At 42.0% G+C, this 22,082-nt stretch overlaps 1 protein-coding gene across 5 annotated transcripts in view; it reads right to left on the reverse strand.

The window, feature by feature from the left end:
* The window catches only part of svep1 (sushi, von Willebrand factor type A, EGF and pentraxin domain containing 1), a 91,521-nt gene extending 82,740 nt beyond the window's left edge, over nucleotides 1–8,781 (reverse strand). For 2 of the 5 annotated variants that reach the window (XM_084344788.1, XM_084344787.1), the window contains exon 1: nucleotides 2,795–4,094. In XM_084344788.1, coding sequence (XP_084200914.1) covers nucleotides 2,795–3,343 — 549 coding nt within the window. In that variant the 5' untranslated portion in view covers nucleotides 3,344–4,094. Of the gene's footprint in view, nucleotides 1–2,794; nucleotides 4,095–7,328; nucleotides 7,376–7,466; nucleotides 7,638–8,657 lie in introns of those variants that run through there. The other 3 variants (XM_084344790.1, XM_084344789.1, XM_084344791.1) reach the window with 3 other exon arrangements.
* Nucleotides 8,782–22,082: the final 13,301 nt, after the last annotated feature.

Here is a 22,082-nt window from a genome sequence, read left to right on the forward strand (position 1 = left end):
CAAGACCAGCCAAGGGAATAAAATATGGCATTATTATTATTATTATGCTGCAATTATCAATTATCCTCTCTCTCTCACTTTCACTGTCTTTCTAACACCGACACACACACACACACACGAGCGTACACCCCTGATTTTCCCTTGAAGCCTTACAGGACAGAATGAAACACATGAAGGCACGTGTATGGGCAAAAGCACAAAATTACACTGCACACCGCAAAACTCCCAGTTCAACACACACTGAGACAGTATCACGACAGTTGGGTCGGTACACGATGACAGGCGGATACGCGCCTTGTAGATTAGTGTTTGCAGACCCATCTTTTATGCAGCTAATGGAAAGAGATGTTCCTTTTTTCTCTTTCCAGTCAGATTCAGCCGGGTGATAAAATAACCCAGAGATCAGGCGATAAATCACAGACGGCCTGTTTTCCTTTGTTTTTTTATAACTTCACTTCCTCGATCATGTGAAGACGCAGTTAACGTCAGACCGAATCTGTCAGGTGCGAGGTGGTTTCTGGAGCACCGGCTGATCTGCTGCGCCTCGGTCCGTATCTGCTAGGCTCATCTATCTTTCCAAAAAATCTCAGCTCTTTGTAGGCTGCACGTAGTTCTCCCATTACTCATACATGGCTTGAATCGGACTCTCACCATGCAAATGCCATACTGGAAAGAAATACAGGAGTATTCGAGATGGCTATGATAAGTGAATAACAGAATATTCCAATCAGACTTTGAATCAACAAGCCTGAGCAGCAGTACGCCCTGCTTTTCGTACTTATTTGGCTGATTTCGACTACTACATCACTTGATAAATCACCCAAAACATTCAGAGTGTTTGTGAATAACGATAAGGCACTAAAGTTCCCCCAGAAAGCCTTTTCTAGGTATTGTTGTGGTCTTTAGCAGCTGGGACACAGCCAGCGGGCTCCTTATCAGCACTTAACTGAGGAGGGCGAGCTGAAAACCTGTCCTGAGGGCCAAGCTTTCAGAGCTAAGCCCAAGGATACGGTCCAAGGCTATTAGCTTTAAGCAGAGATGAATTGAAGGGTAAACCTGCCAAAACTCAGCTCACCTACCCCCTTCTGTCTGTTAAACTAAGCTGACGTGATGTTTTTTTATGATCCATGGTGAATTCCTGGAAAGGTACTGCTATGGCATCAAAGTCAGATAGGTTTCTGAAAATATTATTGTTTAAACAGGGATGCTTGGACTGGATGCTGCGGATAGTTAACAAGCAGCTGTTTTATCACGTCTGTACCAATGTCAAAGAGGTTTTTCTGACTTCAGTGCACCCTGTCATGACATTTATTTTGTATTTTTGTCACCAAGCCATGACGTGCTTTCGTCTGTGTGGGTGCACCAACTATCAGGAAACTAAAAAAATCACATGAAGGCGCTCAGGTTGCAGCACATCTTAAGATGTGTGTACACTGTACGATTCGAGCTTGCTTCTGACCCGATTTTGTAGCCGCTCAACTCATCTTAGAATTGGACCAAAATTCCAGACATTTGGGTGAATTTCTGACATGTCACCAATAGCCAGGACCTCGCGCAGTTGAAGGATAGCCACGAGTCGATTCCCAACTGTCAGTAGCTTTTTTTCTCACTGCGCCTGTGTGAAGTGGCGAAGAGAGGCCCTAAAGGCAGGCGAGCTGTGGCACCACCAATTGCCCTCTTGGATGTTTCCTCCTCCTCCGATCACAAGAGAAACGTTGGCAGGAAAAGGCCAGTAATCTTCACTTGCCTCGTAGCTAGCTAGCTTGTTAGTTTGTTGGTGCTGCTGATCGAACAGTGTGAGCGTTGGCTTTACATCGCAGACGTTTTAATGTTTAGTCTGAGTTGTAATCAAACAACGACATTGATAAAACTGTGCCATGTATGCCCAGCTTTAGCAAGTTTGCAGACCCCAAGAGCACCTGAATCTCGTCCTGTGTGTACTTAAAATAACGCTCAGTGCCTCGCAAAGCTCCAAACTGGAGGCAGATCTGAGGCATAGTGTGGAGGTGTGTGTTTATACAGGATCAGCCCCTATACCACCAACACAGCTTTCACAGCTGGGCTGTTTGGACTTGACGGATGAACTGTGCCATATGTCCTCAGCGCATGTGTGTGTTTGAGTGTGTGTGTGGCTGGGTGTCAGGCAGCTCAAATCAACACACCATAAACAAGCTAACATTTTGACCCCACATAACCCCTGACATCCTCCACAACAAGTTCAGCCTGACGACCAGTGATGCTTCTATTTAAGAGCCAAAACTGTCAGGAATAATGAAGTTAGTTAGAAGGAGTATTGGACAAAACCTTATCAGTAACACCCAGAAAACTTCATCTGAGTCACGCCGCTCAACACTGAACAGACCGACTACAAATTCTTAACATGACCTATGTGTCTTGCAATTTGTTCCACTTATCCAAACCTAATTCTCAGTGTTGCTCATGCAGACGGTACATTTTTGTGTATGCACAGGTTGCTAAGTGCATGCATCTGTGTGTCTCCTAGTGGTATTTTTATCACTGGAAACTCCTGAACAATTAGCCGACAAGTGGCTTCCCCTCGCTATCTTCTGGGGTGTAATTTAGAGGAAGCAGGAGCAGCAACAGCAAGGCCACGCAGGGCCTCATTAACATCAAGCTTACTGAGGCACAATCACTCCCTGCACACACAGCAGGCTGCAGACGAACCGACACACACATACAGACGCTGTGCAGACACACATGTAGTAAAGATTTCGGAAAGGCGAGCTCAGGACACACATGCCTAATGTTTGCTTTATCATTTGGTGTGACTCACCGCTGCCCTCTGGAAAGCTCCTTTCGTGTAGGTGCCCCCTCCTCTGTAGTTGATGGCCGGGATCTCCTGGTTGAACAGGGAACACTTGTGCTGGTGGGACTTGGGCGCTGAGATGTGGTCCACCCTTGTCACTACGTGGGTCTTGGATGAGAAGGTGACCAAGGCCACCCGCGTGTCCTCCGGCGCCACGGGGAAGTCAGACAGCATCTTGCGTACGAACCTCAGCTCACTCAGGAAGTTGTTGGCCCCCACACTGGACGACTCGTCCACCAGGAAGACCAGGTCCAGGCAGGAGCTTTTCTCACGGAGCTCGCGGACGTTTCTCTTAAACGCCTGGCCAAGGCGCTCGACTTTACTCTCGGCACTCTCTGACAGGTTGCCCGCTGAGGAGGAGGAGGTTACGGGTGACATCTGCCTGGACCGGCGAGACTGCAGCTTGGGTTGGGACTGTTGGGCAGCCGGCCAGGCTGTGGTCCATACATCCAGGATGCACAAGACCAAAAGGCAAGTAGTCCATGATGGTGTTAAGGAGTACCTTTGTAAAAACATAGTGACAGTCAGCACAACACCTGCGCTGAAGGACTTTGTAGGGAAAAAAAAAAGAAAATGTGGATCCTCTTCTCAAGAGGAATTCAGTGAAGATAAACGTGTCCTATGCCTGCGTCAGCATCCAGGATGACACACAGCAACAGTTCAGTGCAGAGTTCCTCAATAGCATTGCTGAATGAAGATGTGGATTCTTGTCTTTTCATTCAAAATGTGCCTCGGTCCATCCGCCTTTTTCTCTCTCCAGTGGAAGAAAACTCCGGTCCCGTCTGGAAAAAATGTTTTGACTTGCTCCCAAGGTATCTGCCTGCCTGTCTTTTCTACAAAAATAACTCAGGATATCTGTCTTTCTCCTCGCTTTTTGTACAGTCTGCGTGTGTAAATATGTTTGAAGATTGTTAAGAGTCTGTGTAAATCTATTTGCCCTTTATCTCTCCTTCTCCCTGCCTCTTCTGTCTGTCTGTTTGTCAATCTTTCAGCCTGTGCATCAGATCCAAAAAAACACCCCGAGCCTCCTCAGTCCTCTTCAGTCCCAGTGTGCTGCCCCTCAGGCTCCTGTTTGCCTATGTGACGCTCCTGCCTGCACCGTCAGCCAAGCTCCGAATGCTTGTTCCCCTCTTCTCCCCAAATCATTTAAAAAAACACACAGAGGAGGAGGAGGAGGAGGAGGGAGGAGGAAAAAAAGTTAAGAGAGAGAGAGAGAGAGAGGCTGAGGGGAAAAAAGGGGGCAGTCCAGCCGTGGCCGTGAAGTCATTTTTTTTCCCCCTTCATCTCTCCTCCTCCTTTTCTCTCACCTCCCCCTCTCTCCCTATCTCTTTCTGTCTCTCTCTTACTCCCCCTCATCTCTCTCTCTCACTCTCTCTCTCTCTCTGTATCTGTCTGTCTCTCTCCTCCTGCATGGAGTGAGGTTCGATTTCAGGGAAGCGTCTTGCCTGTCAACTTGTCAACAGACCCAAAGAGAAACATCAGCAACAGGCGCTGTGATCAACTCCATACGTCCACACGTGCACATGCACCGTGCACATAAGGTAACATCAGATCACACAAAGTGAGCATGAAGGGAGGAGAGGACAGAAATGATGCAGAGGAAGGACTCAAAGCTCGATGTGATCTTGAGAGTTAGGAAGCAGTTAAGTCTGGATCCGTGCTTTGTCAAATCATCACTCTTTTAGCAGCTATCATTTCCTCTCCCTCCTCCCTTTCTCATTCGCTCTGTGTATCTTGTTCAAGAAATAAAAAAAAAAATTAAAAACCCAGGAGGGAAGAGCTGCCCTTCTCGCTCTTTGGATTTGTCTACTTCTTCCTGCACCACAGGGACTCCTTGGTCTCTTATAGCCTCTCCCTCTTTCTCCTTCTCGCTCTGCTGTCGTGTTTTCCTTCACTGATTTTATCTGTAACCAAAACAAAGGCAGCCGGTGTTACAGAGGCACACTGCGCCTATTAAACCAAAGGCCTGAGATTTACAGCAAAGAGCTGGCTTCACAAGGAGCCGCAGCGACTCGCGGAGAACAAAGAGTCGGAGAAGGAAACACGACAAGAGACGGGGAGAAAGAATCACTACTGTACATGTCCAAAAGTATGAGGACATCCATGTGTGACTGTAGAACATCTCATTCCAAAACTATGAGCATTAATGTGCCGCTGTGATGTTCAGAGAAGGATTTGCTCCCATTCGGCCATGAGAGCATTAGTGAGGTCAGCGTTTACATTCATCTGAAAGGTGTTTGATGGGGCTGAGGTCAGGGCTTGCGCAGGCCGGTCGTGTTCTTACACACCAAAACCCAGAAAACCATTTCTTTAAGGACCTCGCTTTGTTCACGTGGGCAATGAAAAGTTAGAATCGTATAATTGTCAAAAAATTCACTGTATGCTGGAGCATAAAAATGTTTCCTGATCAGAAATAGGGCTTGTGAAAGATGTATTCAGGTGACATTTTTTGTCCAACAAAACGTCAAAAACCCGAAGAAATTGTTGCGATTTTCCAAATCCACAATTTGATTTGCCTTACGAACTATTTGGGTTCTACTTATCTGAAGTAGATACTGATTGCACAGCATTAAGTAGAAAAATGACACCATTCGCTTATAAATTGGTTCTCTGTGAACTTGATAAGTTGTGTTTTTCTGCTTTAAGGTCACAACTTGATTCCATTTTTGATTTTAAAAAAATGTTCAGCATTGACAGCTACGCTTATAATGGACTGATGTGTTTCAATTTTGTATAGATCAACAGATCATTGGTTTCATGCTAATGATAGACCTTATGGTTCGTAAGTGTGATAAAACTGCCATACTTTTTGTAGCTTTTGGCAGCGTACGTATTATGCAGCACACACACAAACACTACAAGTGTTTTTCTCTGGACATCTTCAAAAACCATGCTTTTGATTCCAAAATAATAAAATAAATTAGCTTCAATCAATTTTCGATTTCAAATTGAAACCATGACCTCCCCGCACATAAAAAAGAAAACACAGTGAATCTTCACAGGTAAGTAGTTGTAACTAATAAATATTTGGCTTTTTTTGCCTAAATGTAATGATTGATTGATTATAAAAATCGCTGCAGATTAATTTTGGGACAATCGCCTAATCATTTCAAACCGTGAACCCAAAGAACACAAATTATGTGTGCTCGGGTGTCTACACATTTTTGGCCATATACTGTATAGAAAGAGGAAAACAAACAGACATGCAAAGAGCAACAAGAAAGAGAAAGTGAAGAAATAAAGACGCAAGAGGAGCTGACAGAAACAATAAAAAAGGAGAAAGTTGACATAGTGTGTGTGTGTGTGTGTGTGTGTGTGTTTCCACGAGAGCACTCCAGTGCAGCCAGTCTTACACTATTAGCCACAACGACACGCAGCTCGAGCACACAGAGTGTTTATTAGCCTGTATAAGCCAGGCTTTCATTTAACAGCACTGGAAACTTCTGCAGCGACGAGAAGGGAACAGAAAGTAGAGTCAGACCGGCCAGATAAACTGACTGAGACACAAACACAGACGGACAGACACTAACACACACACTGACCCAAATCTACACACAGATGCAAATAGGGACACACACACTCGCTCTCACACATGCTGAAAGAGGGATGAGCACAGCTGTGACTTCCTGCTTTTTGGCACCGGAGACCCCTCACCAGACTTTCGTGGGTGTCCCGCGGGAGACAGGGGGTTGGTGGATGGAGTGGAGGCTTGTGTGTGTGGGTGTGTGTGTTGATGGGGGGTTGTGTGCTGGTCACAGTGAATACTGAAGCAAAATCTGTGAGGGAGTATGTGCTATACGTGCTGTACGAGGCTTCTGCGTAGATATCTGAACACTTTGAGTACAGGTTTAATTTTTTTATGATGTTTTTAATACCATGTACAGATAATTCAATGCATGTGACAAAAGCTTTCTTATCTTTCCTCTTCAGTTGGAGTTAAAATGTGCAGCTAACACAAGGCTTGCAGCCGCCTATTTAGCAGGGTCTAAACCATTTAAAATCCAAATAAAGCAGTGAAAATTGTCACTGTTGAGAGATATAAAATTAAACTAAAAGGCAGAACAATATGCTCATTTCGTCTGCCACAGATTAAATTTAATGTCTGCCTTTCTTAAACGAAGGCTCCTTTTTTTAGACCTGAATGTTCGAAAACAAAAATTAAGACTTTTTAAGGATCTGTGGGGGAGCATGTGAACGCAGAGTGCAGGATGTGTGCAAAGTTTCACATGCTATGTTTGTCCACACAAACACACAACAAACAAAGATTTATTTGAGAGAAACACAGAAAGAAATAACAGATAAGAGTGCAAGTCACTGAGTCTGAGAATAGGTTTTCCTGTGGTGAGCACTCTGAGGATGCTTCGTCACACACGAACTTGGACAAAAATACTATCTGGCCACTGCAGTTTTCTATGGAAATTGTATTTTTTAATATAAAATAGTATTTTTTTAAAAAAAAGACACCTTTGCGGATGAAAACAGTTGAGAAAAAGACACTTACCGTACTTTTGCTTTCTTCCAAACTCTTTTTGTTTCTTTCTTCTTCCTCTGTAAAAAGGAAAAACACCCGAGAGGTCAAAGGTTGCACGATGGCGATAAAGTCAAATGAGAACCGCTTCATACTCATTCACAAACACACCTGTTCTCACCTGTCTGTAATCGCCTGACAGCAGGCTGGAGCAGCAGATACAGTAGCTGCAGGTGACGACACATTCCTCATATTTCTTGGCATTTCTGGCTTCAAGGGTGAAGCACATATCTCAGCAGGAGGACGACCTTTCCAGAACATTCCTTCACTGCTCGGTTTGACCTAAAAATCAAGTTAGATACGTATCTGAGAGAAATTCACACATCAGGCTTTTCTCATCCAGTGGTTTTCAAGTAAATATAGACTTTGATATGAGTGTTGAGTTTAATGATTTGTTTGTTTGAGGGCTGTTCATACTCAAAAAAGCACACATTGTCTGTTTTCAGCTTCTTAAATATGAGAGTTTGCTTCTTTTCTGTTTTTATATCGTGGTAAAGATGTCACCAGGGGTTTCTGGGAAATTGTGCGGTCAATCAAGCCTTAATATATATTTTAAGGGTCTTAATTTCCAATTGGTATTGATTTACCCTGTGTGATATGTTATATTCGTGGCGCTTTCTATGCATTTTGATAGGGGACTACAATTGTGAACTACATTTCCCATGTGTACTTACAAGAAAACGCTGAGGGTCATTAAAAGCTTTGTCTAAACACTAATATAAGATACTAAAATAAGTGTAAAATTACTGGAAGGCCTTCATGTCTTGGTCAATGAAGAGAAAAGTGCAACAGGGAGAGAAATGCTCAGATTAATATTACTTTAAACCTGTTTTTTTACTTCTTGTGTCTCTCTACCATATGTTTACATTAAATTGAAGATATTTTACACTTGTGTAGTCCCATATTTTTGTTCAAAGTAGGCTGTGCCTCACAGTTTTCTATTCATACCCCTGCTTTATTTTGGAAACGTCATTTTTCCACATAAAGATGAGCAGCTTCTAGCTTTTAGCACCTGCTAGCTAACTGATAAAACATGCGCTGCCTTTGCTGAGTAACTTAAGCTTGAAGGGGAAATGCTTTCTAATTGTACTCAAAGCTTATGTCATCATTCTGGAAATGTGACAGAGTGTTTGAAGATATAAAAGAACAAAGCTTTACTTCTTTTAACGAGCTCATTCACTACATTTAACTAGCTCAACCGCTTTAATGAGTTAATTAGCAGCGCCAGGCTAATATAAACTCCACACAGCCTGTTTAACTGCCGACTGCGACTAAAAATGAGATACAAACTGTGAACCTCACCCGTTTTGATGACTTTATTCACGACTCTTGACTGTTTAAAAGCTAAATAACATGCTATCTCACCGTTAGCTGCTAAACTGCCTCTTTTTCCAATTAGCGCCTCACATCGTCGGAGTTGTGTTGCGCCGCCCCCTGCCGGCGGAGGGACGTCAGCACAGTTTAATGTGGAGAGGATGCAATGACACACTGCTGCCGCTAGATGGCGCACTTATGTAAGTCTGAGGGCTGACGTGAGGAGGATGCATGAAACAGTCATGCTTTGATAATGCAGTAATGCAGAAATGATGAAATTAAATCACGAGTAAAGGTGCTATATTTAAAGGTTAAATAAAGGAGCACTCCGCCAAGTTTACACTTGTTGTGTAATGTCTTCTGTGACTCACCTCATCTCAAGTAAATCAACATTTGTTGCCTAATAATGCACATGCAATAAGATTTTGCTTTTTTTTTGTCTCCTTAAAACATAAACACGTATAACAGTTGTCTTACATTGATTAATAATATTTTTGCGTAGCCAGACTCAATCACAGCAAATTATATTGACATTTTAATTGAGTTAACTTGATTTATCAAGGTCTATATAATGTATTATGTTTCACAACCAGCATTTCTTTTTTGAGCACGGAGCATTGATTTCAAGTAAAGTAATATGGAAGTGAGTGTTTGTGTCTGTGGGTGAGTACATGCAGCAGAGCAGGGATTGGTCCCCAAAGGGGGAAGTAAGACCGCGTGCACATGACAACATCACATCTGCTGAGCACCAGACGTCACGTTTTGCTCCAGTTGGTAGTTTGTAAATCAACTCAGCAGCTGTCAAAGCACTTTTTTTGAGGTAGTGCTCTGCGTGTCTGTGGCTGTGGGATGCATTTCCTGCTCTATGACTGCTCCCTGCAGAGTTGGGTCTGTAGAACAGATAGGGTATGGAAGATCATTAATGACAATGATTTAAAGGAATGTGGTAATAAATCTGCAGACCTATTATTAAATCTGATTATATCACAGGAGAAAAATGTACTTTTTACACAACCGTGAGGTGTAGCATGACTTCATGGCACAATATGACGCCGCCACAGCGGCTCTTGCCTCTTATTTGAGGTCTGTTCAGGTCAACCACACTTTGGATTCGGTCTAATTATTCCTAAGTCTGTAAGACCATTTCTGACTCCTCAGCATCCCTTTTTCAGATTTTGTTTTGTATCTTATGGGTCAATTTTTTTTATATATATATTAAAGGCACAGTATGTGATTTCTGCCACTAGGGGTCTCTCAATCAAAACAAAACAAAGGATCTAAGTAGCGTTGGCTCATGGGAGCTCGCAAATGTTCAAGGACGAGGTTATGTATGAACGTTTAGTCTGTTTCACTAACTCACACCGTTACCTTGAACAAAATTACAGATTTCTCAGGGTTTGAACATTTTAATTCAGAAATGTTACATATTATATCTTTAACCACTGCTTGTAAGAGCACAAGAGGAATCGTGTTACTTTGTATTTATATGACGTGCAGATTAAATCAGTCAGCTCTGGTCCTCTGAAGTTTGTTGTTCTTGATCATAAAGGCACATGATTCAGCTGAGCGTTACTGGAAGATGCACGAGGAGAAGATAACCTCTTTTCACCCTATTCATGTGCTTCGTCTTTTATCCGTTTTTATCCTATAGCAGCTTTCAACTGAACAAACTTAATCCAGCTTTTACACTAATGAATCTGTTACTGCAGCTCTTGCAGTTTGACGAAAGCTTTCCGTCACAGTTTTTCTCGTTTATAAATCTCCCCCAGATGGATGTGGCACAGACACAGACTGCAGCTCGCAGGTTGTCATGCAGAATATCTATACACGATCAGAATGCAACGCGCATGCAGTGAAACTGTGTATGAATTTATATCTGTGGGGGTTTGTGGGTGAGACGTGAAGCTGTGTGAGACGTCAGCGGAACAAATAATGGTTTTACGTTTAGCTGAGTCTATTTATAGTCTGGGCTGCTCTCACACGCAGCATAAATATTTAATAAGTACAACCAGCCTGCAAGAAAGTGACGTCCTTGAGGCAGAAGATCGACTGCACACACTCACAGATTCATCATCCTTGACGTCACAATCTGTAGCTGCACGATCAGGTGATCCTTCTGAGTAACTCAGGTTTTGGTAGCCACCAAGGTTACAATCAATCAATAAAAAAAAAACAGATTTAATTAGTGACAAACAGATTCTTGTTGTCATTAATCTATGCATCATGTCATATCTCAAACTGTGCTACATCCACAAACATCCAATGAGTGACGGTCGTTTTTTTAAGATCACCTCTGGCAAGCAATCAATCATTCGGCCGTCAAACCTGGAAAGCAATTAAAACATGTAAATGTGGATATATTAGCATTCAAAACAGGCACTTGTGCATGCAAACAAACATTAACCTTTAATTTTCAGTGTCACTCTGACTCAGATACGCACAGTCACACATCTGGGAGCCGATCAGTACAGCAGCTGGCTGCTGCAGGCCACTGGAAGGCTCAGCAGCAGCATGTTCTTAATGTTAAAGTGTAAAGATTTCAATATGTGGAAGCCCATTTTTCCATTATTGACAACACGCTATTTTTTCTTTTTTAATGGTTTATGACATTAAACTATGTCATACTGCTCAAAAGAGTTCGTCCTTCCCTAGCTATTTGCTGTTTCCATAGAGGTTCAGGATTTTGCACTGGAAAAGGAGTCAATGGTGGGTAAAAATGTGACAAATTTTACGAAAAGAGACACCAGGACACACTAATAAGAGGGCTGTATACGTTACAGACAGAAGGGAAGCATCATCGTGGGAAAGGTCCACAAAGACGAAAGGTGTCAGATTCCACACCTACACAAGAGCGATCGATCATACACACACATGCTTGCACACATCGGTACACACAAAAGCAAACACAAAAACATACAACTGCAGGCGGTCAGCATACCGACAGCCCCACTCAACCTCAGTCTATAAAGGAAAAGTGCACGTTATAGTTTAACCACATCTCACCATCTCTCTTAGTGAATTCAGTTTGCTCACTTAAGTCCGTCTGCTGAGCGAAACCATTAGAGGGCAGAAGAAGCTAAAAATCTGATCTTGACTCAAGATAAATAAAATACTGTTTCCAAGGACAGAATGAACTTCAATGCTTTGTGTCCCTTTTATTTCTACAGGTACAGGTGAGCTTGGTCTCCTGCAATAGGCCTTTTTCACAGCATAATATAATTGCAGTAAATAAACAGTAGTATACTGTAATTATTTTACAGTAATATAGATGAAGATCACAGTAATATATTGTGTTTCTACAGCAACCCAAACACAATTTGAAATATTGTGAAAGAGTGAAATACAGTATTTTTATGTAAAATTACATTATGGTGCTGTAATAAGCATCTGTAGTTATTGTTAATACACTAATTTACTGTAAATGTATAGTAATATTGTAGCAGTGTACTGTGTTTTAATGTTGACCCAACAATATTGCTTGTTGTTAGTATGTTAGCATGTCAGCCTGCTGTTAGCATGTGTTGGATCACTTGTAGGCTTGTTATCCTGTTGTTAGCCTCTTAGCCTGTGGTTAGCATGTCAGGACCCCACATAAGCCTGTAAGCCTGTTGTTATAGCGCGTTCATTTGGTGTCGGAGTAATCGGAACAACATATTTCGGACTGGGAAAATTCTGGGTGGATGGTAGCATGCATATTTGTGAAATATATTTCATGCATCATATGATCGGTTTCCTTTGCTCTTCTTTGTCACTCAAATACTAGCAACAGCTGTCAACGTGTTGTTTAAACGCTCTGAGCGATAAAACGCAAAACTACTTCTTTCTGGCGTCCATGTTGCTTCCACATTTCGACTTGACGCACACGAACACACCAAAGTCAGAAGAAAGTTGTTAGCATGTTAGCATGTGTACCTTGATGGATCACTTGTAGGCCTATTAGCCAATATTATGTTGCTCATTAACTGTACGGTGCTGCATTCTAACTACAGTTTTTACTTGTTGTATTAAAAATAATTAACCATCATGCATTGCAACAGCATAATAACAATAGTTTAATGTGAGAAGTTAGTGTGAAGAACTGGTGTTTGTTGACAGTGTATTTCTCCCATACACAAAATCAAAGCTTCGTACTTCCCAAACTACTTATGCTTTCTTCTCTTCTTCTCTTCTTCTTACTTTCCATCTCCATGTGTTTATTCGTCTCTTTCCTTCTTTAGACAAAATCATCAAGCGAGTTCGAAAGGAAGAAGAAAAAGAAGACAGAAGAATACCAAATAAAGCAAAAACAGCGCAGGACAGCTGGAAAAAAAGGAAAGAAGAAGCGAGGTAAACAATAAGAGGAAAACGAGGAGTGAGGGATTTCTGTGAGCTATAGGTGGAGGAGGGAGAATGCGAGGGAGAGGAGTAAGATGAGGAGGTCGTTTCTTCAGGCAGCGTGAACTGGATTCAGCCAGACTTCCATAAAAACAGCCTCAACCACACACTGCTGACAGCCGGGGAGGGGCTCGACTGAAGGGGGAAACGAATACGACACACACACACACACACTGCTGAAAAAGAGGATACTCTATGTGCTGCTTCATGAGAAAAACACTACCATCAAGTTTTTTTTCTGCACAAGTCTTTTGCACTCTGTGAAAAAGGAAGTGGTGTTTCTAGGGTTGTTTCAGAGGATCAAGAGCACAAATATACCCTGTGCTACTGGCTCAGCTGATCAGGATTACTGTACAGATCAAATCCCTTGTTATTCTTAAGGGCTGTCTGCTGGCAGTTTGGAGTAATGAGGAATAAGATACAAGGAATTTATAGAAATCCAAGCAAAGAAAGTAGCTTTGTTAGACTTTTTGTTGACATCTTATCTTCAGCTTCATATGTACATAGTTATTTTTAAGCCTTATGTTTTGGAAAACTTAGATAAAGTAGCAAGCTGAAGTGCTTTGTCCCAGTTTGACCCTGCCACAATTCCCCTGGGAATAATGACTCTGATAGTCGACAACGATATTAGAGAGATCTGGGTAAACAAAAGAGCCGGATGAGAACATAAAGTGTGTCAGCTGCGCTGCTGTTAGGAGGCGTTACTCTGTGCAACAACAAAAAAAACCTGCGATAAGACAAGAGACAGACAAGTTCAGACTGGCCTCTAGGTCTGAAAAACAGACGCATACACAAGGAGATCAGAAATCAGGAACCATTTTAATTACTGCATGTTTTATTTAGAGCAACGGACGAGCCAAAACAAGTTTGTTAGAGAACATGTTAATACACTTTACAAGCAAGCAAACAAACAATAACAACAGCATGACAAAGAGTTGCAGATAAAATCGTTAGAAACAACATAAACAATTGCCCTGACAGCGATAATCACCATCCTTTTCAATGATTAAATAATAGCCTAGTAACAACATGACGACAACTATAACACAGAATGAAATCAACAGGCACACAGTAACAACAACAGGCACACAGTAACAACAACAGGCACACAGTAACAACGACAACAAAAAAAACAACACCGGCTGCTGGCGTCCGATGCAGCGACCTTTAATCCAGTTTGCTTTTACTTGCTGGCTATTTTTGATAGTCATTTCCTGTATGGAGAGGCTGTCTAATGTAGTTCATGCCTGGACTGTATTACAAAATAACATTCATGTATATTTGACAAAGGTTATGCAGATGATGGATTGCACAACATAAACTGCTGCAAGAACTACAAAGAAAGAGTCTCAGTTTGATAGGATACCTGCATATGAACTACATACGCAAACAAGTAAATCAGCGAGGCCATTCGCTGTGACCGCAGGGGAGATTCCCACTTATCCGGGTTGCACATGTCATGAAATTAAAACTTCTTTCATCTTTAATGGCAGCGTGCTGAGGATGAATTAAGGAGTCTCACGGCTTGAGGACAGAAGCTGCTCTGTAGTCTGGTTGCACGGCACTGAAGCAAAGTTTTACTTTGTTTCAGCATCGTCATCTTTTGTCCACTTGGTGACACATGATCACCTTGTAAAGTTGGTATGGTGAATTGTTGAGGTAGGTTGGGTTGTCCCCTGATCACGGGGTGAGCGGATCGACATCCTCCTGTCATGTCAAAGTGTCCTTGGACCGGACCCTAAACCTTAAATTGCTTTCGATGGTCAGGCTAGCTCACTGCCATCGCTGAGATCGGGTCTTTACAGAAACCTTGTAAATCCCTTTGAACCCACTATATAAATGTAGCTATCTACACATCGAGCAGACGTGAAGCAACTTTAAAAATTCATTCCTTTTTCCTCGGCTTTGGTCTCCACCAGCTCCTCAGGCAAATACGCGAACCACGTATTTGCTGATTAGAGTTTTTTTTTGTTAATGCCAACTTTAATGAAGAGAAAAGCTTATTTCCAAATTAAGATGGATTCATGAGTGATCATTATACACATAAAACACCAGAATACCAGCTATTACAGATCATTCTCCACGCCTTGTTTACATCTCATGGATTCAAAATGAAAGAATTACTCTTTCATTTCCTGTGTTTACATTTGAGAGATTCGCTCTTGAAACTAGATTTATCGACCAGAGCGAATGAGTTTGTTTGGGTCTTGATCTCAGCATGTGTTCCCGAACACATTGTCCCAGAAACTCATATGTTTCTGGGGACATGGTAAACATGAGGCTCGAATTACCATCTCCACTCCCTCTCTCACACGCCCCCTTCACCATGCTCTCCTCCTCCTCGTCTACTTCCAGCGCTTCATTCCCTTCTTTCTTACTACACAACCCCGCCGCCTTCTCTCAAACTCTCGCTGTAGATTCACACATTCCTTCTCTTTCTCGCAGAGGTCTCCGCTTTACAAACATTTTCCTCCCTCTGACCTCTTCCCCCTCTTCACACCATCTATCTCTCTCTCTTTCTTACTTATGGGGACCACAAGGATGGTGACCTTTGGCTAGCTGGGAGGGGGGCAGTCTAGGCCGCCCTGCTTCTCCATGTTGTGCAACACCATCTTATGTTACTGTAGTGTTCATAGATATACGTACAGGAATAAACAGTATGTCATGCCGCTGAATGAACATGTGCTCTCTCTGCCAGGACTGGAAGACATGGAGATTTCTTGGAAAACAATGGGCGGTGACAACATCCACGCCGGCGTCATCGCTCTGCTCCTTATTTGGGGTTGATATGCAAAGGAGTGCTCATGTGTCTTAAACGTGCTGAACAAAGCACTGACCTATATCTGTCTCGATGTAAAACAAATACATCAGTGCTTTTGATTTCAGAAGACATGTTGATGGAGGACAAATCACATGTTGATCTCGTTTCATAAATGACGTTATCTGAAAATGTTTCAAGGTTTTTTAGGTATGTGCCAGCTGTTTTCATGTTTGGTCTTAAGTGTTACATTATGTTCACTGAGAAAGAGTAGAGCTACGCCTCCTCCTCCGCCTCTTTCTCCTCCCTTCCCTCTGATATTACCCCGAGTCTAAAGGGAAGCTGGTTTGACTTGTGCCCCTGGTTGATCAGCCAGTGCCAACACCTTTGTTATCGTGGCATTACTCGAGTGTAATCAAATTACACCCAAGATCGTCTTTCCTCCACTCACCTTTTCTTGTGTGCAAATCCGCAGCCTTTTTCTCTGTGAAACTGAAGGAGCTGACACAGGCGGAGAATCGAGTTTAGTGTAACCAGAGGAGAGCGTGATCAATCAACAATGAGCACAGACTCAGTTAATGAAATAAAAGAAGCTTTAAGGGGAGACAATACCTGAACCAGATAATGAAAGACATGCAAAATGTCCCCCCGTTAACGACTTATCTTATCCCATTAAAGCCATCACAGTCTGACAATACCTCACTCATCAACTGTCATAATGACTAAAACACCACCTCCTTGATTAAATATGCATGTAAGTAATTATCAGCTGTTTGCACTGCCATATTATCCAATTTCCCAAATCAAACACTTCATTAATTACATCTCGTATCCTATAATGACTTCAAATGAGTTCAAATGAGTTCATTGCATGAAGAAACACGGCGGTTTCAGGTAAAATGACTACTGGTAACTAAGGACTGGACTAAGGTTATTGGTGCTTCATTGTCATGGTAACAATGATAATAACATGGTCAGGGTTTGGGGTTGATCGTGATCATGCTTAAATAAAACCAACACTGACCATCGGTACGAAATATGACTTCCTCCTTTGCTCTGACATAATAACGATGACCACTAGAGGGCTTTTGCTAAATATTTGCAAGACCAGGGAGCGAAAAATTAAAATTAGAATCAGCCTTTCACTCTGCCCCAATAATTTCCATACAGTCCCTTGAAACGGGAATGGGAACTTTTCCTGAATTTTGCCATTTTTGCCTTACAAACCCGAGCACACTCATGATACCGTGGAATATGGCACATTCAAGCAAAAAGACTTCTGAAGCAGAAATGTTGTTTTTAACACTTCTGTGTATTTGGTTTGGAACGCAGCACATTTGTCATGCACAGCAGTCACAACATAGTAGTTATTATACTGCATACCAAGGTAAAAGGGAGTGTCCAGTGTGTAGACAGCGGAGGAGCTCAGCCGGGTGCATTAGTGAGATGAACTGTTAAAGCTCTGGCCCACTTCCAGGTTCTGTGCTCACAATTTCTCAGGAGGGATATCCGCATAATTCTTCTCCCAGGTTTCGAGCCGGCATTTCTTCTTTTTAACGAGCAGTGATCCACCTTCTTTCATCTCTCTTTTAATTGGCTTCTGCTGCAGAAGGAGATCCAACAGCTCAGGGACGTGAAAAATGTTTTATGACTTAATCTCAGATTTCATCACATGATCACAACGAGGAAATGACTTAAAAATGAACTTTCTGGGCGAGAATAACCGTTTCAGCTCTCTGAAACTTCAAGCACGTTAGAAAGAAAGAATTTCTTTTCAAATAATCTGAGAAGAGTTTATATTGTTGCAAAATATATATTGACGTATCAGCTGCACACTGCGACACCTACAGTCAGTGGCGGACTCAGGATGTTTGAGGGGCGGGGCCAAAAAAATAAAAAGGGCACCACATGTATTTGGGGGGAGGCAGTTGCACACACAAAGTCGTGGCATAATTAGCCAGGAGAGGGCACTTCATCACGTTTTGTCCACTGGAAGGGTGACCTAGAGGGCACTTTATCATGTTTTGTCTATCATAGGGGCATCCAAGAGGGCAATTTCTTGTCTGATGGACTGGAATGTCTGTTTGATGTACTAATTCTATAAATATATTGATTTTGAGTGCAAGAACCTCTTTTTCTACAAGCTATTATACAAATCACCCATCTGGCTTGCGAAAGTGCAAAGTTTGTGTCTAAAAAACTCCAAAATGAGGCTCCAGGATCATCAGTGATATAGCTGTATTTCACTTGACAAGAAAGCAAATAAGCGTATAACCTAAAAAGTCACACTATTGCTTTAAAAACATTTTATGGTTCAGATTATCGCTGAAAAAAAATATGCAATTTCCAGGAAACCAACACAGCTTGCCTCACCGCGGATGACCATGTGGTTTCTTATTTTTCAATGCATCTCTTGTGCTATGGCCACATTTAGACGCCTGTAGCTCAAATTATCTGATCTGGCAACACAGTCTCCGTGCAAGTAGTATTTTTGCCCCGTCAAACATAGATGCTGCTTTTAAAAGCGCTAATGTTGTTGTTGGAGAGCTGCATCTCCCTGCGGTCCGCCTGCCTCCCTGGCACCACAGCCATTACCTCCGTGTTTGCATGTTATTGTTCCAATTTTCCAGCCACTGAGCAGCAAACAACCTGAAACAGCGGGGTTACTCATTAACAGTCTTATCGGGAGAATCTCCATGCTTTTCATCAGCCGATCTGTCACCTGCCAGGGAGGCAGCGAGTGTATATGTGCGATGCATGGACGTTTGCTATTTGTATGTGTGTGTGTTTGTGTGTGTTTTATGTGTGCATAGGTTTCAGACGATTACATCAGCAGCCATGTGATGGAAAGGTGGAATGTGTGTGTGAGAGGTGAGGACCGGCCGCAGAGGAAATAGTAACCTCGATTAAGCCGATAGCTGACTAAGGTCATGCCTCTGAAAGTCCCTTCTCTGCATGCTCTTCATTTCATTTGTATTTTCTTAGAATTTCTCCACAAACCACTACCTGTGACTCAAAGAGGACTCTCGTTCATTTGTAGGATATGAGTCATTTCTCAGTTATCTGCTTGGTGAATACTCAGAACTGGGGTGTCACAGACTATTAAGACTGAGTTACTTGCTGAAGAGACGACTGGAGGCAAAAAGCACCAAAGTTAACGATAAGTGAAGATGCTGCTGTACAAGCCTGGCAGAGCATCACCAGGGAAGACACTCAGTGTCTGCTGCTGTACTGTGGGGCGTACGTTTCAGTCAAGAAAGGGTTTGCAACGAGGTTTAGCAAGTTTATGTCGACTTGTGACTTATGTTGATTCTTTCACCTGATATTAGGAGACTATATATGAGGAAGAGAAAGAGTCTGCAGCCATGTTGGCGGCTCTGTGAGACTTAGTGTAAACCAACAGGGAAGTCAGCAATTGGTTTTTGGTCTACCACTTTGGAAAACCGCACATTTGGCATTATTGCTATGGCAACAACTTGTCAGTCACAAGAACTTAAGCACACTGTGTCATCTCTTTTACTCTTAATAGGACCATAATTTACTAAATGAACAACATGCTGCATTGAAGAAGACTTGAAACTAGTGATTAAGACCATAAACTCATTAGAAAAATGTCAGTCATTTTCTCATAAGCTTACATACAATTAGACATCTACTTGAAACCAGCGGAGTCACCTCCTGCTGGCCATTAGAAAGAGTGCAGGTTTAAGACGCTGCAGCATTGGTTTCATTTTTCAGACCAGAAAACTCGACTGAAGCCTTTCACCAAAGAGTAATTTGAAAACTTTCATCAGAACAAACATAATTATAAATTTCCTGGAGGTGGACATGAACGTTTTCACCAACTTTAATAGCAGTTAATCAAATAATTAAATTAATGTGGGGACATTTCAGCAAAAAAAACACAAATGTCAAACTCAAAAAGGAAAATTCAGAGGATCAGAAACAATATCTTGGCACCATGAATGTCTCTGGAATATTTAATGACAATCCATCCAGTATTTGTTGAGATATGTGGATATAAACACCCTCACATTAAAACTTAAAGTCAGCACTTTGACTGCAGTCGTTGCTTCATTTCATATTCATTTTGCTGGAGTCAACACACTCTCCTCAAACTTACAACACACAGTGCTGTGATTCATGCTTTGGATACGTCCTCCCTGTCCACCTTTCTCTCTGCACCCTGGTGTCTGTCCATGTCTCCAGGGTTTTAGCACGCACCCTAGAGTCTTATCTCTTTGCTCAAATGGTCCAGTGAGCTGATCAAACACACACACTCACATACAGAAGCACGCAAACACACACACCCATCCATCTAAACACAAGCCATTAATTGATGGGAATATCTGCGACCTCTGCAAACACCGACTCCTCCTTAAAGCTGTTAAGTGCTCACAGGCCACATGGTGAGTGAAACCGGTGGGACATTACTGATTACAGACATTTGTTGATTAAAGTGATATATATTAAATGCATTCCTAAACAAAGCCTGGAGAGCCTACCAGTTCTGTATGTAAAGTCAGCAAGATGTAAGAATTAGCGTCTGCTTTGGCGACAAATACAGAAAAATTCAGATTTAAGCTCATAAAAGTTTGGTTAAAATGTGTTGAATGGCAGTTTAATGCATAAAAAAGACACAAGGACATGTGTGAGAGCTATATCTTCTGTGTTTTTGCTGGAGAGTTGAGGGTTTTAGCAGCATTTAACATTTAAAAAAGCCTATTTTATAAAGTGGGTGAGTTTTTAGACTGAATATCTTCGGTCAGTCGATAAACACATCATTACCCTCCACAAGTGTTTACCTGGCAATGTGGAGAAGGCATGAAACTAACAACATTAAGACTAACATACGGACTCATCACATCAGTATTTGGGTTTGTTAATTTGCATACTTTACTCACCTAATCTCACCTTTCCACGTTCAAACAAAAGTAATGTGGTGCGTTTCCTAAAGCTGTTGTCTAATTATTATGTTATCCGAGCTCTTTATCCTGCTGTAATTATACAGATGATGCAATTAGAGGCCATCTAATCTACTCAAGTGATGATTGAGGAGGCATTGTGTTTGCATCACGAAGGCTTCCTATTGATCACATGATACCAGGTCAAAAGACGGCAACATGCACTTTACTTCCTTCATGATATCTGAATGTTAAAGGTGCATTATGTAGAAAGATCTTCACCGTTTCTTCATGCCTAAACAAACTTATAAACAAACTCTCTTTGTTTTCATGACTGAATAAACAAACTGACCTTAAAGGACAACACAGTTTCATACTGCTTTACTTTGTTTATGTGTGGCGGACCCTGCCACCTCTCTAGCTTCAAAAGGAAAGTCTACAAGAGGTTATTCTAAAGGACTTTGATAAAATATGAGACCATTTTATCTCCTAAAGACACTCTATGCCTGATAAGTCAATAATATGTTTGTTGTCTGAGGCTCAGGTGGGCCAGGTGGGCACCGACGAAGAAGCGAGTATTTTACTTCTGCTTTTTTTTCTGTTTTACAGCTTCCAGTGTTAATGCCAAAGGGAATATTCAGGGAATAATAAAACTGAACAGAAAACCCAGGCATATGAGGATGTTTGAGGCACATTACACCTAAAAAAAAAGAAGTAAGTCACATCTAAAGGTGGAAACTCAGTTTTACTGCGTGCTTTATGGACTTTTATGTAGCTGTGATCAAGAAGGAACTTACCTCAAAGGCCTACATCAAACTGAAATACTGTACAACTGTATACATAACCCTGAATCAATACAGTGGTTCCCTCTACATAGACTGTATTTATATGCATTGTGAGCTGGTCAACTGAAGAGTGATTTTCCCTTCTACATACTTACATTCGAATCATTTTTGGAAGCATAAAAGGGTAAAATGTCAGTATTTTCTCATGAAAGAACCAAATATCCATCACCGTTAACCTGCTTTCATAGAGCTCATTTAATTCAAAGTGTCTGAACATATACAAAGAGTTTAATCATTCGGTCGATACAGCTCTGAGAGCAGTTTTGAATGTGGCTTGATGGTGACAGGTTGTTGCCCCTCATATCAAGACACCAAAACCGGGGCTGACCTACTAAAAGATGTGACGAAAAGATGCTCCGCGCCTGCAAAATGTCAACAAACTGGCCCACTGACCTGTTTCCTAATGGTCATCATGCATGTGTGCTGCGAGTGAGCGGTATCACCACAGTGTGTACCCCTTCCTGCTTCACTGACTTGGTACATTTAGACTTGTTTTCACACCGCATGAGCGTACCTCTCATCGTGCACAATT

Source organism: Pagrus pagrus (assembly GCF_965226575.1).
Source record: "Pagrus pagrus genome assembly, chromosome: 22".
In the NCBI taxonomy this organism is placed as follows: Eukaryota; Metazoa; Chordata; class Actinopteri; order Spariformes; family Sparidae; genus Pagrus; species Pagrus pagrus.